At 40.5% G+C, this 16706-nt stretch overlaps 1 protein-coding gene across 2 annotated transcripts in view; it reads right to left on the reverse strand.

Moving 5' to 3' along the window:
- The window catches only part of FGD6 (FYVE, RhoGEF and PH domain containing 6), a 67469-nt gene that overhangs the window by 42885 nt on the left and 7878 nt on the right, over positions 1-16706 (reverse strand). For both annotated transcript variants that reach the window (XR_016466266.1, XM_031600445.2), the window contains exon 2: positions 13208-15641. Coding sequence is in view for 1 of the 2 variants with exons in the window: in XM_031600445.2 (XP_031456305.2) it covers positions 13208-15641 (2434 nt within the window). In the remaining variant the exon portion in view is untranslated. The remainder of the gene's footprint in view (positions 1-13207; positions 15642-16706) is intronic.

The following is a 16706-nucleotide window of genomic DNA, read 5'->3' on the forward strand; positions in this document are numbered from 1 at the left end:
AAGAATATCTAAAAATTGCAAATTACACTTAAGCAGTGTTGAAACTCATGAAATTGGTATTCAAAGCTTACAAAAAGATGCTGGGATACCACAAGCTTATTGTAATATGAAATAAAAGCAATCAGCTGTTCTGCAAAACATAAAGCAAATCCAGAAACTCCATCTCCAAGGCTGTTCCAGCCATCACAAATGTTAGTATACTGACCAACATAAACCAACATATGATTTTGTGCAGCTATCATTTCTCACAGCTACCCATTTCTTCCCATAGATGTCCTGAGACACCATACGCATGGCTGAGACTTACTGTTATTTTCCTAACTTTGAATCACTAGCAAGCAGAGATGGAGGGCCATTCTCCAAACACGATAGCTACCTGAAAGAAAACATGTCAGTGTGGATCCCATGGGAGGTGGCTGCTGAAGTAAAGGACACAGCTGTGCGAGGATGCTCTGGCAGCCACTACAAGGTGTTGATTAGCCAAAGCTCAAGGCAGTCTAAAAAACAAAAGCTGACTGCAAATGGACAGATATTTAGAGATGAAGACACGATAAGCTGGCCTGTGGACAGACCTCGGTCAGCCATGAAGACACAGAAAAGACTAAAATAACTTGGCTCTATTGAAACAGGACAGGAAGGACTAGGGAAACACCCAAGTACTTATTGTCTCCCATATTCGGAATTAGGGAAGGGGAAGAAGAGCCTAGAAGATCATCACTGAGTCCAGACAAGAATCTGAGACAACCCCAAGATACAGCCAGCAGTTTCAGCTTGGAAATGACCAACTTCATGCAACAGTGAGTGGTCACCAGAGAGCCCTGGTGCAGAGGATGCCAGGAATGGCTCCTGCAGAGGCTCCAGGAAGGCAAAAACAGAGGCTTTGCTGTGGAGCTCCCTTGCAGCTGCACTATCAGGGCTCTACAATTTCCAGTTGTTAGCTTCAGCATTTCAGAAAATTCCTTGTCTACTCTGATTCACAGCCCCACGACCCGTGAGCTTGACAGCATTTAGTTTTAGCAGATGCCATTTCCAATCCTTTTATTTTGCAGATGAGAATCATCTTTCTTTAACCTACAACATTCCAAAAGCAGATCTATCCTCCTGCTTGATTCTAAACCTGCAAAAGAAATAATTACTGTTATTTCTTTCTTTACTATATAATTATCTAGTTTTACTTTTCAATCAAGCACTGAATCTAGATCTAGTCTGGAATTATTTTTTCAACTGCAAAGTGCATTCAGCACTTTATCTCTTACCACAATGGAATTCAATTTTTATTCCTTAACATTTACCTTAGTCAATAGACATCTTTTGCCTTTTTTTTCCTACCCTTTGTATTTATTTTAACTGATGCTTTAATGTCCTCTAACTAGGATCAATCATAATTTGATCCCCATCACGAGGATTAAATTACTTGACTTATGTTGGGTGAATAATTTCCTAAATGCAAGATTAAGCTGCTTATTTAATAGAAAGTTTTAGTAAAAAACTTGAAGTTTATAATAATTAACTACAGATGATTTAGGATGTTTAGTAAGTCAGCAGATTAGAGCCATTCAGCATATGTACATTTTTCTTCCTGTGAATCACATTAATTCATTTCTTGAATTCATGGTGCACATGCACCTGCTATTCCTGTAAAGGAAACTGTGATTGCTGAAAGAAACTGATCCACTAAGTCTTTCTTATTGCATCTCCCCAAGAGCCAAAGCACCTCAGTGCAACTCCTGTTCATCTTCATAGGGTATTTCTTCAGCTCACAGTCCAATGCATCTCTCAGGTTCTTCCACCTGATAAACTTATCTTTTGGGTGATTTGTTTTGTGTTATTATTATTATTATTATTTTATGTTATTTTTTTGTAAAACAGAACCACAGAGGATGAGCAGATGGCAAATGGTCAAAAGGCAAAATAGACAATTTCTGGAATCAAACAAGCTGCACGTTCAGAGATCGAATGCAATACTGTGGATGTGGGCAGACATACTCTGTGGCTTTGTCCTCTAAAAAGGCTGTGGCAGTGTCCCTACGTGGCCTGGCCTTTAGCAGACACGTGTGGGAGAACATGCGTTTCTCCTCAATCTCTCATCATAAACACTGGTTTATCAGAAGAGCTGTAAAATAGCTCTGCATACATCGCATACTCTCTCTGTATTTTTACCTCTTTAGTCATCTATATCGCAAAAGTATATATGGTTTCCTTAAAATTACATCTGGACTAAGTGAAATTCCTGGTAGCCTATAGACAAGTTTGGACATAATAGCATAGGCATGCCTAGTGGTTATTTTTTAAGCAGCTCTACTGTCAGTTCACAGTATCCCCCAAATACCCATCTCTATCTTGTTCCCTCTTCATCACAATTCTTTGTCCTACCAAGAGAAACTTCTGCATTATCAGTCATGTGAAACAGCATCAATGCCAGCTCACTGTGCTGCCCACTGAGTAAGAACATCTTGTCATACCATGTGAGCAACCTACCTAAATATAGATGCGGGCTTTTTTGACACTTAAAACCAAATAGATGCTAATTTTTCTTGTAATCGAGCAGTTTATGGGGTGAAGCATATGCACTGCGCTGTACATTCCTAAAGCAATAGTAAACATTAATGAAACAGAACACAATAGTCTTAGACGTACAGCAAGATAAAACTTTCAAAACCTACACATTTGCCACCTGAATTGCCAGCTGAAAAGTAAATCATCTACTTCCTGGCTTGAAACACAACCAAAAAACCTTACACCAAAATACTGCAACTTAAAACTGCAAGCATTCACTTTCACATATCTTTCTTTCAGGTAAAAAAAATATACATCTGGCAGTTCCACAGTTTGCCGCTTTACAAATGAAGGTATTCCATTATTCAGTGAGGCTTGTACAAGCAAAAAACATCAAAAAACTTAAATCACCAGCATTTTTTTTAACAAGTTGTTTAAACAGACTGGAACTGTAGATTCAGATGTTTATGTTGATCAGGATAGGATTTATTTTTCTGTCTGGAAGAGCTTGGTGGCTGTTCTGTTTATTTGTATTATGGTAGAAGCTCCAAACAAGCCTGAGGCCTTGCTTTCAGGCAGTGCTTGTTTAGGACCTGCATAGGACATTATAGCCTGAAGTCACAATAAACATTTCTGTGCTGGTTCCCAAATCATTTAGAAGGCAATTATTATCCTGAAGAAGACAACTTTAGCTTGTATTTTGTTTTCTGGACTGTAATCTACCATAATCTCATAATTTACACTTGATATTCTCTGATGACAGTAACTATCAACCATCTGAGTTGTTACTGAACACCTTCATTGTCCTCTTCATGTCTCCATGCTTTTTGTTTCTCATTCAAGCACCCCAGAACAGCAAGTGAGGATGAACTGCAGCCTGGGCCAGGTTGCTTACTTATCTTATGTTATTCCTACAGCACCTGTCACCTCTTGGATTAACGACAGGTGCATGGATGGGAAGAGCTCAAGCTGACTTCATGTCTTTCCTCTCCAGTGTGGTGGGCAGTGCTAGAAATGCCATGGGCACTGCTGTGGCTATGAGCACTCGGCACAGCTTGCCTTCTTGTAGACAAGCGACTAGGGCTCACCTTCTCTGCCCAAAATGGTGCCTCTCTGCAGCCAGAGACAGAGCAACATGTCATCCCAAAAGCGTTTTACAAAGTCGCTTGAAGTTGCACCACTCATTCTGCCCAATGACAATTGAATGGTTTCAATAAGTTCTTGGTATTATTGGGACTAATAGGAAGGAAAAAAAGGCAACAGAATAGCAGTTTTTATAGGTTTGACACTAGGGAGCACAGCAGGCAGCTCAATCTGCCTTTTCCCACTCTCATTTATTTATCTATCTATCTGTCTATCTATCTATGTATCTGTCTGTCTATCTATCTTCACAGTGAGAGTGACAGAGTACTGGAACAGGCTGCCCAGAGAGGTTATGGAGTCTCTTCTGAAGATGTTCAACACCCATTTGGACAGGTGCAACTTTTTTAGGGAGCCTGTTCTGCAGGGGGGTTGGACTTGATGATCTCAAGAAGTCCTTTCCAGCCCCTACAATTCTGTCAATCTGCAATTCTGTGATTTTTCAGACCACCTATGCAGATTACTCCTTTAAGATCCATCAGTTACTCCTGTGATCTGTTCTTCCATAGATCACAATGCCGAGTAAAAAAAACAGTCTTATATAAAATATCATAAAAATTAAAAATAAACGGTAAGCAAACAAGATCAATGACTATTTATCTCACTTATAATTACTCTGGTCTATTCTCTCCAGGCTGGCTAGGGAACTTTAAGGATACAGTTACCAAATTGTTCCTCAATGATCACAGACAGAAAGCAGAAACAACCTTCCTCTGACTGATCAGCCACAAGTGGAAGTGTTTTATGCAAGGAACAGCCATTTTATCCTGACCTTTACCCCTGATCTGCCCCTGTTCACTCCTAGATTTTCAGGGCAGGGGTCTGGCTTGTCCTACCAGGCAGCTGACTGTTCATGGCAGGCACCAGGCCATCCCAGCACTCACAGCCAGCAACGTTTATTTGTGTGGTCATTCTCTCAAGGTCAGGACAGTTGTTATTTTTTACCTCCGCAAGAAGGAAAAAATCTGATTCTCATTCTAAGTACAAATAAGCAGGGCATCTGTATCCAGTGCTGATGTCACCAGAGGCCCATGAGGCCACGAGGCCGCCCCCGGCCACAGGCAACCTCCTATGGCCCGGCAGCGTTTCTCAGTTTCTGCTCTGCCCGACCTTTTGTTGACAATTCCCTGCTCCATGTGCAGCTCTGCATAAACACACACGCATGCTTCAGATGCTTCCACGATCACCACAGAAAAGTTGTGTATAGAAAAGAGGACTCCATTTTAAAAGCCTCAGGGAAAAGCATTCTCTGACATGACTCAGTGATCAATTTGATAGAGGAACCAGAAACAGCTTCCGCCACATCGCGGAGACCCGCAGAACCTCGATTCATCTGCCCAGCACCATGGCACATTCACAAGCAGCAGAGCATGCAGTCAGATCACCCTGCCTCTGCCTGAGCTGCTGTGAGAGATTGCTGTGCAAAAAAGGACTCTGTGAAGTTTCAACGGGGCATTACCCACCCCAATGCCATGTGCCAGCCTTCAGTCTTAGAACTGGGTAGTGAAACACAACAGTAAAACGCATGGATTTAAACCCCTGCCTTGAGGCTTGCATAGGGGAAGGACTCTATCAGTTCTTCCTGTCACCACCCAAAAATGTCAGCTATTTCTCACCTTCAAAGATGGGTAAAGCGTGAAGTCTTTGCATTATGTGCAGCTTTTCGCCTCCCCTTATTGTGAACACTATTTCCGAGCCCCCATTTCATAGTGACAGCTGCAAACCCAGAATACTAATGGCCAAGGCCTTCAGAAAAGCTCCGGGCATGGAAGTGCTAATAAACAGTATAGAGCATCATTTATAGTCAAGACTTGCTCCTCATCTTCACTCACCCATACAAAACACAGACCCCAGTGAGAATTGCTTACTGGGAAAGGACAGCAGCACCAGGAGAAGAAAACAATACTTAACTTTTCCAGACACATTTAAAAAAAAAAAAAAAAAGATAGAGAAACCACACCAGTCCAGCACACACTGAAGAGACTTCTAGAAAACTGTGACAAAATCTCAAACTAAGCTCATCAAGTAGGAAAGGGGAAACTTCCATCACAAATTCCTATCAATACTAATCTAAAAAAAAACTGACCATACCTTGCCAGGACCACCGTGAAATTCCAACGTTTAACTTCTTTTCATCCACTAAAATCGAAGGCCATCATTTGTATTGTTCATTATTTTTGTGACTTTTTTGCTTACTACCTCTGAAATCAGGGCTGTAACACTCTTCTTCAAAATGTTGTTTGTTCTATTTAAAAATAACGCACAGCCTACTGGAGTGCAAGTTTTACATGTCAGATACTTCCAAGATGACGAAAGAAAGCTAAATATCAGAGTACTCAAAAACGAGTGACTTACAGCTAAAATAAACACAGCATGACTTAACTCTTAAACACATGTCTGTCTGCATGCACGTTAGCTGGCACGGCTTCCTGGGCAGCCTGCTGAAAAACACTGGATGGAGTAGCTTGGTTGAAACCAGCACACACTCACTGCAAAGAATCACTGGGTTGTTTACAAGGTCGGATTTGTGCTCTCTCTTCCTTCAGTATTTTGCATAGATCTGAACAGTGGGATTTTGACACTTTTCCTAAACTTTTCAGCTCATCTCAAAATCAACACAGAACATCTGATCCCCAGGAATACCAGTGGAAAAGAAAAATACCAACTTGCACTGAGATCCTCAGCTCAGGCTGGAGCTGTTGAACTGATGGTTCTGATAAAACTTCTTTGGTCTACTCACATGCACCTGGAGTTTATGGTTTTACTTGGTCCACTTTTGCTTAACTGGGTGGAATAGTTTTACATAAACACAAGGAGAATAATATCAAGGAAAATTAAAACTTGAGTAAAATCAATGTTTTTAAAAAGGAACTTCTTGGATTCCAGTATCTTAACAGACCTGCATTCCTTAATCTAAATTATGTCTAGGGGATTGAGACAGGGTAGCTGCATGCAGTTCACTAACTCTGTTCATTAAAACAATGGAACAAACATAAACGTGGGGTAAATTATGCATAATAATACATCACTGTTGACATTTAAATAAAAACTGAAATTAATATTTTGACTGTTTTGTTACCCAACATTTCTCTATGCCTAAAAATCCTACTGTTTTACATATGTAATTACATTAGACCTTTCTGCTGTTAAAATATCACCACACATAACAGCGTATTAAGGAGCTTCACAAACACATTTTCTGAGCCAATGCTGAAAATAACCCACAGGAAAAGGCTGTTGTTGACCATAGAAATGGTCTTTCATCAGTTCCCATCTGAGATACTCTCTGAAACTACACGTTGGGAACCTGCAGCATACTGTTGGCAACTGGAGACAAGGAGGCTTGTGCTTGATGCAGGGTGCGAGGCCAGCATCAGGTGACAAACGCTGCATCGAATTAGCTTTCTTCTTCTTGAGGAACAGAAAACATGTAGAAAGAATGAAATCCAGAAAAAAGCAACCGTGGAGTAAAAGCATAAAGAAAAATAAAGCCTTGTAGAATGTGGGAATGATACTCGAGCTCCCATACCCACATGAGAAGGAGTGGGCTGAAAAAGGTGACTCCATGCCTGATGGCCTCGGGGCTCCTTCCGATGCCTTGTCGCTTCCCCATGGCCTGTGAGGCCAACGCGCCAGCCTGATACGACGTCACTGGGAGGAAGGATGAGGACATCCTTGTTTTATAACAGGAAACAGCACAGCTACAGCATTTCTGCCATCTGTAGAGAGTGCTTCTTTGGTGGGAAATGAATGACAGTGCAGTCTAACCTTAAGCTTGTTACAGTTAACATTTACACTCAAAATGGCTCTTTTACTGCATACAGATGGGAAGTAAACCAAGATTAACATGCCACAATTTGCCAGACCATACAAAACAGTGACATAAGGAGCCACACAATGGCTTTTTGGAAGCAGCTGTGGGATTTGCCCAGCAAGCAGCAAGCACGTCTCAGCAAGGCTGGCTTTGTCTTGGCCACCACTGCTCCCCTCATACACATCAACACACCTAGCCCAAACTGGTCTTCACAAAAGGCTAACATTAAGAAATTAAACATCTATGTACTTGTAAAACTGGATAAATTAGAAAGCTTTTATCATTTCTCTTCAAATTCTGTTAAAAGTTTCACCATGCGTGGTGTTTATGTCAACTTGCTGCACCTATTTCTTTCTATCCATTAACTGTGAGCCCTTCAAAAGAGGATGAAAGATAAACCAAATCCAGTCAGAAGACAAAAATTCTCTTTCGTGACAATCTTGGAGATTCTGAGTTGTTTTAATTTCCTGAGGCTTTCCAAACAATTTCAAGACTGGACTGCACATGAGAATTATAGACTTGGTTTTGGACAAAAGCAGTTTTCCAATTAACTTATGTCCTTTGGATCTGACAAGACAGCATTGGGTCTCAGAATCTCTGCCAGTAGAAAAACAGATGAAATCAGCACATCACAAGAATGTGTTAAAATTCTGTTAATGCAAAGAAATTCCTGTTTATTCTCATTTAAAAAAAAAAGTTTGGTATACTTCTCCCAGGGCGCTTTAGAACATACAAGTATTGTCCCAGATCATGTATCTTCTTCTTATAATATATGTATTTTATTTCATGTGATAAGCCTGTACGACTGAAAATCACCCCAACACTACAAAAAATTCCTCCTCCAATTGGAAAACTTGACTGTGGAGACAAAGACTTGCATGAAGACCTCTGCAGGAAAAGAAAAAATAAGAGACAATACACCCCATACATTTTGTTGAGCTAAAAATTCACTTTCCTATCCTTCATGCAGTTTCACTGCACTACCCTAGCACTACAAAATAATTGTCTTGACAATACAATATAGAGTACTTCCCAACCCAAGGACAACTGACTTTGGAAAGAGAAGGAAATCCCAGAGTGGTAAGAGTAAGGGCCCCTGAATATATGATGTACCTAAATCCTTCCCTGAGCAGAAGCCAGCTGAAAGCACGGGAGAAAGCTGAGAAGTAGATGCAACTAAGGAGCTGGTGGTGGAGAGTAAGGAACCTGACTTTTGCAGATCAGAAACTAATCCGCTGTCACTATAAAGAAGCTGAAATCCAAAATCTACACACTTGGCCTCTACTCATAAGGAAATCATATTCACTTTTTCTGAATTTTATTAAGTGAATTTTTTTTAACACCAAAATGCAAACAGAACGACTTAAATACTTGAAAAGTATTTCATGCATTTAAATCTTAGTGTGCTTGAAAAATATTTTAAAACGCTATAGAGACACTTCAGTATTTTAGGGATTTAGTGTTTCCCTTTAAAAGTTTCTGAGCAGGAACTTCACAGTTGCAAGACACAAACAAAAAAAACCCAACACTTCCCTAACACAGCCAGTCACTAAACACCACATTTATCTGGTGTGACACTACTTCTAAGAAGCATGCCTCAAAACCCTAATGAAGTTCAGTACATCAAAGAGGAATGAATACCAATTGAAGCAAAGTGCTTAATCACACAGATTTCAGTACTAAATTCACTATTCCAGGAAGGCTTTCATGGAGACACAATTGACCTCTGGGAACCAGTCATCAGAGCAGAATTTACTCTTGATAACTAAACTTACATTTTGCACTAAGATGTTCATTTCTGGAAAATCAATGGGCTATTCTAAATCAGCACAAATGGAGGAAAATAGGAAGCAGGGTATACAGAAGGCAACATTAAGATCTGAAAGCATTGTTGTCACAATGCTCCCCCTCCATAGCCCTCTCAGAAGGAAAATCCTAGCAGGAAGTACAATGACACAGCTATACGTTTCATGCAAATCCATTAGAAACCATGGCTAGTTGCAAGATCTTGAAGGAACATTGCCAAAAATAGCCAGGAAATACATCATGTTCTTCCTGAAGGGTGAAAGAACAGACTCTCTGAACCGGAAGAATAATTCCATTGCCAGAAACTATGCAAAAAATGAAAAAGGTAGCCCACAGAATCCAGAGAAGTTTATGTTTTCTGCACCATGACGTATGTTTCAAGCCATTTTTGCTTTTCCTTTGCATTTTTAAATTACTGGACACAGGTATACTCAATTTTGCTTTTGATTTCAAGGAAGATTCTGCCTTCTTCTTCCACAGAAAGTTTGTTACTGAGAAGAATAACAGATGTATAAATATTTCTCTTTTACTAAGAAGTATTTTATTACTTCAAAATAGAACTGTTTCAACTGCTGGTCTCTGGCAATACTAACAAGAATGGCTGTGTTGGTACAAGCAGCACTGACCTTTCACTCACATTTCAGGCCTGGACCATACTTCTCAAAACCACAACATTTGGGGGAAAAAAATAAATAAATAAAAATAAAAAGCTGCTTTCCCTGCTGTTACCAGCAAGCAGATAATAGTATTTAAAACTTATTTTATATGTTAACCGTACATTATCAATCCCACAGCAGCTGCTCCTCGCTCACTTCATAGAATCCTTGTAACAACAAATGCACGCTTGCTGGTCATTTTAAAATGGTTATCAAAGAGGGAGAGCAGGGCAAAATAAACAAGCCTTAAAAATTATTTCAAGAGACTCCTTTATTTTACTGTGGAAACAATACATGGATTATCTGCTACAGAGGCTCTGTGTGACTGTATTCAGAATATTCCCCTGAGGTGCTGATAGCCACCTGGGCCCACCAGCCTCCCCCCCGCCAGCTGTGCCTCCCCCCATGGCTCACAGCCCACCTCAGGACAACCGCTCCCCTCCTCCTAAAGTCAAACCCCACAGTGGCAGCAGGAAGGCCAACATCAAATAACTCAAAAATCAAGTGGCTGGCAACAACTGATACCCACACTATTAATTACCCAAGCCTGTCATTCTAGATTTAAATTCCTGGGGGGAGGCCAAAGCAAATAAAAAGTATCTGAATTTAGTAAGACATATGAATTTAGCCTAAAAGCAACACAAGCTAGTAACATTCTCCATTAAAGCCTACCAGTTTCACCAGATGGGATCAAGAGGAAACTTCTCAGTAGCTGCTGAAGCCCTGGGTATTTTGAATCTTCCTCCACACATACACAAAAAAATAACATTGGGTACACCCTACTGAACTCTTCTGGTAATGGCAAAGTTTGTGTTCAGAATGAATATTCTGCATATATGCTGTATGATTAGAAGTGTAAGGAATCAGACTGTGAATGTGTACACTGGCTTTAATCGTAAGAAAAATTACACCCCATTAGCAGTGCATTACAGAAGTTCAGTGTGCTTCAATGTATGGAAAAAGGTAAGCACATGTTCTGACAGGTTAAGAAAATGCTAGCAGTAATTATTAGAATAACATCAGCACTGTTTCTCTAACCGGTTTTATAACATCACTTGGCACAGGGAATAATAAGAGTTTCTTAAAGAGCTATGCAGAAAGGGAAGATGGCACTGATAAAGAGGCTTCGAAGGAGGTGGGAAAATAATGTATGGGAGAACTGGCAAAACTACCTGCTTGGCTCTGGCATCTTCCGAGCAACCAACCAACCCTGGCACTTGCTCCTCCATCTCAGCACTGCCCTGTTCCCATTTGCTCCTTGGGATTTCTTTGTCCCCTGCCCTATTAAAGTAATTTCATGCATAAATCATTCCCTATGGTAGATTCTGATTATGCAATCTAGTTTAAAATAAAGACTTACATGAAGTATTCGGGTTACATTTTTCTATGTGTGCTTTCAAAAGAAGAACATAACACAAATCCAGTTCTTCCAAAAACACCCAGCTTAGGAAGTGCGGGTACAGATTTGCCAAGGTGCAAAACATCACTCAAACCCTTACATCACTGCTGGTACAGTAGGAGGTGGGGAGAGTGAATAGCTATAAACCTCACATGCTCTTCCAGGTGAGAAAACTGAGGACCCACTGTAGACTCATGCCTGCTGTGCTTCATTCAACCAGCAAAACATTTCTTCTTGTTTCCGAAAGCAAAGACAAACAGACACCTGAGCCACAACCACAACACAAACCTACAACAAACACATAAAATATATCCTCCTTTAAGTTTGGTCTTGCTCTTCTTAGGTAAACCAAAACAATGGAATACTAAAAGAATTGGGTCAACATTTCCAAAAGATACTAAAAAACTGTGTTTAAACAAAAAGTCATGAACTCATAGCACTAAAAGAATGCAAAGATGAAAACAAAAAGCCACCTACTGCAAACAAGAAAAATATTCAACATATGAACAAATATACCAATGCCAAAAGCTCATAGCTAGAAATCCTACTTCCCACATTACTGTGTGGGAAGTTCATGCTTTTCCCAGTTCAAGCTGGGAAAGCTTCATGCTTTCCATCAATCCAGTGTTGAGAATATCAAGTCTATCAATAGTTACCAACAAAGGATGCCACTTAAAATATTAGCCTCCTCCTCTAAAAGAGAACACGTTCCTCCAGAGAATGGCAAGCTCCGAGTCTTCAGAGCATACATTTGCAGTGCACACTTCCAGAAAGAAGCTTAGTAATCCTAAGTGAAAAGTAATGTTAAATGTGATTATAACCTAGCTCATTTGTTCTCATCAATATGCATATACTCTCAAGAGTATAAAGAAGCTTGCTGGGAACTATGAATTACACAGGCTGCCTATTTTGTTTAAACCCTTCACACTGCTGTGAGACAAAACTTAGGGATCTCTAATTCCGACAGATCAGCTAAAGTTAGGAAGTTAAGTAATACCAAGCTGGGTCAAAACAATGCTTTACCCATTACCACCAGGAGAATGTGGGAGCCTCCTGCTCCACGTGGCCTGCTCTTCTTGCCAACACCCACAATCACAGCACCACAGATGTTACAAGGTCTGCTCCCACCTGCTCCATTTTAGCATCTGTTTTAGACATACCTGTGAATCAGCCCAATCCCTTTTTGAATCTGCTGATACTAACTACCTCCTCCATCTGCTGGGACAACAAAGCCGCAGCTCACTCCCTTCCCTGCAGCAAGTGCTTTCTATCACCTGCCACAAAACCCTGTATTTTAGTAATGTTTTGTACAGGTCACACAGAACTCCTGCACTTCCAAAAGTTTTATTGTATCTGTGGGCATAGAAAGGTACAAAAGACCTAGTGCACTCAAGGAGAGGCACTATCTTTTCTTACAACAGAAAAGCTTTCAAGATCCAATGAAGAATTTGCAAACCCAAAAGTTCGCCTGCTTTTTCCAGCTGTATCAGCTGATCTAAAAATTTATTCATTTCCCCTACAAACATAGAAACTATGGACTCTATGAACATTTTTTCCACTTCATCCTCAGACTGGAGTAAGGTTCATTCCTCCCTATTTAAGTGCTCTTGAATACAAATATGTGACTACATCAAAACGCTTCAATTAAATCTGGGAAAGCACGTACATGCATTACCCAAATTTTAATCATATTTGAAGAAGCTTATTTTTTCTCTTGACTCTCTTCACCAAGTGCAGTTTTCAGAACTTCAAAAGCAAAAGCAAAGATACACGTCAATGATTGTTCTGTTGACATCTAATGAAAGGGATGTAGCCTCTAGGGTCATCCTCTAAATGTGTTTACAACCACCAGAGCTGCAAGTGATATGTTTAACCACCCCTTTCTTTTTATTTTACCTGCCATGTCTCACACGCCTGCTTGCTGCTTGAAAAGGCTCCTCCATCTCATACAAGCTGGGGCTCGGGTCTTCCATGCTGGAATTCTGCCATTCCAAAGACAGATTTTTACCAGCACCCATAGCAAAAGGCAAGTTCTCATACTCCGGTATTTCCTCATAGTGACGCAAGTTCTCATACTCAGGAGCACAATTGCTGGTTACAGAATTCAAATGCATCTGGGACAGATTCTCTCCTGGCAATGAGTGCCCATCTAAAGACTCCAGCCTTTGGTTACTTCGCATCTCAGGCTGGCTTCTATTTCTCTGCCTCTTCTTCTGCAGTGCAGGACTACTTATTTCTACGGAACGTGCCTTGGCAGATTTTGCTTTCCTTTCACTGCCTACAGATGATACATGTCGGTTGTTACCACTCCCATACCCTTCCCCAGTGGAAAGGCTAGCAGTAGAACTATCCATTGACTGGCTGCCTTTAGACAGAAATTTTTGGAAGTCACTTTTCATTAAGCAAACCGACAGTTTCACATTGAGAAACTTTTTCAAAGTGCTTTTCTTCTGCGGGTCTTTGCAAGGCTTGTCTGTCCTTTCCATGTCCACAGAAGAGAGAGATTTGGCTCTGGGTTTTGTCACAGCACTCACGTGGCTGAAGCTGGGAGCAATGCTACCAGTTTTTAATGACTCCGAATTTCCTGAAAATGGAAGAATAGGGTGAGGTAACTTCCAGACGGGTTTCTCAGAGGAACGTTTGGGTATGTCACAGGATGATAGCGCACCTTGCTCCCTGGCTTGAGTGTGTGTGAAGTGAGGTCCTTCCAGAACGCTGCTTGATTTGCCCTCAGAGGAGGCATAAGAACTTTTCTCAATCAGCTCTGCCGATGCAGCTTTTTTCAGCACTCCTGCAGCTGGTAGGCTGTGCCGCTGCGGTTTCTTAGGAACGATTTTTGGAGAACTTTCGTCCTTGATTTTAGCTTCCCTATCTTCCACTTTTTGTAGGGAAACATGGAGGCTATTAACAGCAGGTGAGTGCTGACTGCCAGTTAATTTTATTTGCTTTGGCAAACTCATGGACAAAGCATCACATCTGATAAAGCTAGTCCTTTTGTCCACAGTATCTGGCATACTAGCATCATCTGTCATCCTATCCACTGAGCTACCTAAGTTATGGTCTATATCTAAGGAACATTCAACATTTTCCACCAAATCAGAAGTTGTGTGTGATAACTGAGGCAAAAGATTTTGCAGTGTTGACTCTTCAGTATCAGCAGGTTCCTTCCTCGGATGCATTCTGTCTGTAACACTTTGAGTTATCTCAGATTTTTCAGGATTAACCGCTTCTGTATGATCGTTGTAGCAAACGCTCTGACCAAGGACATTAATTTTTGCTGCCTTTTTAAAGCTGCGCTCAGCAGGACAGAGGGAATCATTCTCTGAACTAGATGGTTCCTTTGTTCCTTCTCCTATGCTGTCTATGCCATCCTGACGGACAAGACATGCAGCACGTGGTTTTCTTGGCTTAGGGATAGGAAGCATTTTCGAGCTCAGGACTGAACATGTGTCAGAGGAAGTTTTATCAGTGTCTATTTTCATGCCCATTTCACCTGAAAACGAACTACTGCTATTTACATTTTCATTTTCAAGGATTTCCTGGTTCAATGGGCAAGAGCAACTGTTGTGATTTTCATTCAAACCAGGACAAGTTTCAGACGTCTGAAACTCATCTTCAGGGAGCTTACTGCCACTATTTTGTTGCCTCCCGTTAGCTACCTCAGAAGGTGACTGTACAAGTTCCAAAAACTCTATTTTAACATCGTTCCTGGAGCTGTTGCCATCCCCTTTGTAAAGTCTGTCTGCATACCTGTGCCTCACAGGACTTCTGTTGGGGAACACACCATGAGTTAGAACGTCTTTAAGTTTCTCTTCCAAAATGCTGGCTTTCACAACCACCTGGTTTCTATTTGCCATTTTTTCACTGGGACTACTCCCCAGAGCCAGTGCAGTTTTTTCACCTGTTTTGATATTCTCTAAGTTTTCAAAGTGCTCAAGAATGATCTGAGTTTTACAAGTGTTCTCCCCATTTCCAAGCTTATGAAGGCATTCAAATTTGCAAGATGACATCGGCAGAATATATGCTGTGTTATCAGTACCCCCTTCTGAGACTTCATTTTTATAGTTCAAGTGGTCCAGTGTTTGAGAAGAATCTCCTCTGTGTTCTTCAAAGCTTTTGGTGCCTTTCCTTGCACAGGATGCAGGCTTAACTTCTGGAATGGATGAGCTCTTGAGAACCTTTGGTTTTGGTGCAACAGCTGGCTTAGTTTTCCTTGCAGCTTGTAAAACACCAGAAAGCATGACATCAGGCTTCGGTGCAACAGGTGGGGGTGTTGCCTTGTATCCTACCACAAATTTTGGTTTGGGGGCCACAGGCGGCTTCTTAATTTCTAGGAAGGATGGAAAACAAAGACATTAGTCACCATCAGCCTATAGAACAACTTCACCTGCACCACAGTATTTATTTAAATCGCATCATCAGGATATTAATATTGTATATGTACATATCTTATGTATATATTTTTCTCCTAAAAGCATGCCTCCTTTCCCTACCATTGTTTTTTTGGGAGTTGCCTTTCTTCTTTTTAATAGATCCAAACAAGGAGTGATGTAAGAAGTCTTCAAGGGTCACTTATTTGTCAAAAAAAAAAAAAGTTTAACTTTATGAAAATGTATGTCCCTGATCAGATACTGAAGTATGATGCTAAGAAAACAAAACAGATTTACTTGGTTTTGAAGTCTCAATTATTGTATCACCTTCCAAAAATCTTGCAAATCTATTAAGTGCCTAGTGTATAATAAGCAACAAAGATAACAGAATAGACAGGGTAAATACCAGGAGAGTTCAATTCCCCCCCCCTTACCATCTCTGGAAAACTAGAAACTAAAATTTCTCTTTCCTTTCCTCTTCTTTTCAAACAACATTTAGATGGATCTGTAAAACTTGCACGTCACCACCACCAGTTAAGTGTAATGACCTGAGGTGTGAAGTTAATGCAATAATTTGCAGCAAGTCAGTGCTTGCCTACTGCATGAGTAAAATGTTATTTCTGTGCAACTTATAAAATTACTCTTTGAACATGGTACTGTGACCTAGAAACAGCCACCACTGCTATCTTTGACTTCTGACCCAACTGACTACAGTGGATGACAAAGCCCAAAGAGAGTAGAGAGCAGGAAAAAAAGCACAAGAAGAACTTGGACACTATTGTGTTCCGGGTCTGTTTTATTTTGTTTTTGGTTTTGTTTTTTTAATACAACTGAAACATTTTCACATTGCAGGAGATAAGTCATGACCACTGCGTACATTAGAAAATAATTTCTAAGTGCTCTGAAGGATTTTGATATGTGAAGACTCACTTCTACAGTAATTGTTTCTCACTCCATTTTTATATGTACTACCTCTGTATTTATTAGCTGTATTTTGAACAACATTCTCCTACACTTTCAGGAAG

This window comes from Phasianus colchicus, chromosome 1 (genome assembly GCF_987193195.1).
Source record: "Phasianus colchicus chromosome 1, bPhaCol1.hap1.1, whole genome shotgun sequence".
NCBI classification, from domain to species: domain Eukaryota; kingdom Metazoa; phylum Chordata; class Aves; order Galliformes; family Phasianidae; genus Phasianus; species Phasianus colchicus.